Source organism: Phytophthora infestans, genomic scaffold (assembly GCF_000142945.1).
Source record: "Phytophthora infestans T30-4 supercont1.26 genomic scaffold, whole genome shotgun sequence".
Classification (NCBI taxonomy): Eukaryota; Oomycota; class Peronosporomycetes; order Peronosporales; family Peronosporaceae; genus Phytophthora; species Phytophthora infestans.
This window is the reverse complement of record NW_003303733.1, coordinates 896068-899231: the sequence shown is the minus strand read 5'-3', so window position 1 is coordinate 899231 and position 3164 is coordinate 896068. Positions and strand designations below refer to the sequence as shown.

Below are 3164 nucleotides of genomic sequence, written 5' to 3'. Positions count from 1 at the left end.
TGAATTTCAGACTACACTGCGAAAGTATTCTCGAAGATCGTTTGCAAGGCGTGGTAAATGTCCCCAAGTCTGAAGCTCTCCGCGAAGAGCTTTCACATGGAGCTGCAATCCGCCAGATCGTTCTTGAAGTTGCTCGACCAATCTACGATTCTAAACGGAATATAAATACTGACCATTATTACACGTCAGTACAGCTCCTACAAGCTTTAAAGCTCAAAGGGCTATTTGGTCGTGGTACAGTACGGGGCTCAAGCAAGCACTTTCCTAAGCACGTTATGCTGGAAAAGGGTGATTGTACAAGAGGGGAGTACCGCCAAGGGGTTCCCATTGACCACAATATGCTTGGGGCTTCATGGTGCGACGGGAGTATTGTTAGCATAGTCTCAAATGCGGATGCGTCCGAGTCAACCACTGTCCAACGTCGCGTGTCCAGCGAACATCAACAATTCTAGGCACCAGATTGTGTGAAGAACTATAACACCCACATGCAGGGTGTTGACCGGCTAGACCAGCTCCGTGCACGCTTCTCTATTGCCGATGGCCACTCGTTTAAAAAATGGCACAAGAAGCTCGCTATGGCTTTGGTTGATGTTGCTCGATGTAACGCGTACCTTACCCGCCGAATGATGTATACCCCAGTAAATACCCGGGACCCTCACCGTTCTTTCATTCTGGAATTGTCTTCTGAATTGATTTCCGGGAAGTGGTCCAACGCACCGAGCGAAGGTAAGATTTTATGCTCAAGCCGCAACATGGCTACGTCAGAATTACAGGCACCGTCTCCAATTAGTCCCGCTTACACTGTTAGCACTCCATTCGAGAGCCCAAAGAAGACGTGCACTGCAGTTGCATCAAAACAGTTTTACGATGAAAAAAAACCGCAAGCGTCACCAGTGTATTGTGTGCAGATGGGAAGAAAGATATCCCACTGAAGTCACGGACCACTGCGTCATCCATGGTGTGTGCCTTTGCAAGGCATATTTTGATTCACTGCCCGCTCCATACATGTGTCCCCAAGCCACGTGGACGTGTTGGGAAAAATACCATCGGTACTACGCACACAAGAATTTGTTTTCGACGCAAGACATCTTAGCTATTCAAGCTAAAAGCAAGTTTAAATCAGGTGGGTGAGATCAACGGTAATGATAATCGATCGGTAGTCAGACAAGTTTTACTTTAGCGGGCTGAGCACGCTGCCAAAATTGAATGCTGATTTGTATTTCTGTATCCGGTCTCTCCAGTGTTCGTGCCTGTGATGATTTCACAAAATGTCAAAGATAGTAGTTAAATTCTACCACACTCAGTCAATTTCTTGCCAATCAAACGCGGTTTGACAGACGTACATAAAGACAGATACCGAGTACCATAGATCTGTCGAGTTGCTGAGAACTTAACTGCCGAAGATCTCTTTCACGGTGATATGCATCGACACTTGAATCATTTCCACGATCTGCTTAAACTACTTCCGCATTGATAAGCGCTATAGTCTTAGAGTCGCCGGTGGCGTCATATACGCGTAGAATCTCTGTCATGATGACTTCTCCTTTGATACCCAACGTAGCGTGGTGGAAAAGCTAACAAAGCTAGCACCCAGATGCGAAGCTCACTCTAAGCTCACTCTGAAATAACGTACATGTTTACGCTGTCAGCAGTAGCTCCCTTCATCTGCACATTGGCAATAAACGTGTAAATGACTTAAATAAAGTAAGCAAAACTGCATGTGTCTGTTGTATGATGCATCCAAATGATTGTTTCTGTTGACCAGTGTAATTAATTTGATTAAACTATAGATTTTTTACACTTGCATAATGTATTGGCACATTATCCCTTTGGTCTTACCTAACGCAGTCATGATCACCGATTTCACCAACGAAGCCGATAAGGTCTTAGTGCAGTACGCCTTGAAATATGCGCAGCAAAACCAACGTGTCGTGTGGGCCGATCTTGCGCGAAAGATGCAACGGCGTTTGCGAGTCTCCAAGATTCCGAAGACGCTGGAAACTCGACTTCGAACACTAAAGCGCGCTCACGGCAACGACCTATCTCGTTTTCCTCCATGGTTTTTTAAAGTGACAATGGCTCGCTCACACTCCACTAACTACGAGAAGTCTCGGACGACAAATTACCCCGTGTTAGACTTTCAAGCTACTGTACGTCTACTTCTGTCGGTATTTGGATCGGTCACAAAAGCTGATATTCGTCAGAGATCTAGTGTACTACATGAAAATGCTGGCGAGCTCCTACCAGAGCTTTATTTAACGTAATAAGGACTATTGGGCCAATCGCTGCGGAAGATGTCTTTCTCGATATTGGCTGTGGAATTGGAAACGTTGTTGCTCAATTTCACCTCAAACAGCCGCCAAAAGCTGCATTGGTATCGAGATTCGTCGTCAGCTCTCTCTAATAGGCAACCAGCTCGTCCAGAGATACTCAAACGTGCAACCGTTGCTCAAGAAAGTTTGCTATTACAGGGAGATGCGAAAGCGGCATCATTATCATTGCCACAGCCTTTTTGCAATGCGTCTATTGTGTACCTCAATAGTTTCTTGTTTGCCAAAGATGTCAAACCTCTCGTGTTGGGCGAGTTATGCGCGCTTCCTCGTGCTCGTATCGTTGTTTCTACTGAGACGTTCGGCCCAAGGCATCGTATACCATGCATGAACAGCTTTTGTGCAAATGACAACTTACATCAGTATATTAGAGAGTTCAGGCAGAGTTGGAGCGATTAGCGCTGTAGAGACATTCTAACATTTAACGAGCGGAGCGGGCACACAAAAAAAACATATTGCGCCACTTTTATATTAAGGAAACTTCAGCCAGGGATAGGGAGTATAGCCGGCGCTAGAATTATAGATTCGCGATCGAGCGCACTGTGGTCTGGAAATCGAGCGTCAGTAATTTTCGGGACGCGTGTCCCCTAAGAATCAAGAAGGTCCCGCGTGCTTGCTCTTCTGGATACCAAAAGCCTCGCTGGATTTGCAGAACCTATAGCTACGCTCATGCTCATGGCATTCAAAACGCGTTTGAACACATGCTTGTACGGCCATACGTAGCTAAAGCGCGTAGCGTTGTCGCCCTTCTTCACATTCCAGTCGGTCTGCACAAATATTGGTATCGTAAGAAATGTATCAGCACTATCCAGTGAAGAACTATCCTGAATAATA

The 3164-nt window shown here is 45.8% G+C and overlaps 1 protein-coding gene across 1 annotated transcript; it reads left to right on the top strand.

The window, feature by feature from the left end:
* Window positions 1-1850: 1850 nt before the first annotated feature.
* PITG_12450 (uncharacterized protein) lies at window positions 1851-2737 on the top strand (the record flags this gene model as incomplete). Its single annotated transcript, XM_002900293.1, has 2 exons — window positions 1851-2150; window positions 2702-2737. 2 exons carry the CDS (start codon window positions 1851-1853, stop codon window positions 2735-2737), a joined length of 336 nt encoding a protein of 111 aa, XP_002900339.1.
* Between the last annotated feature and the right edge of the window lie 427 nt (window positions 2738-3164).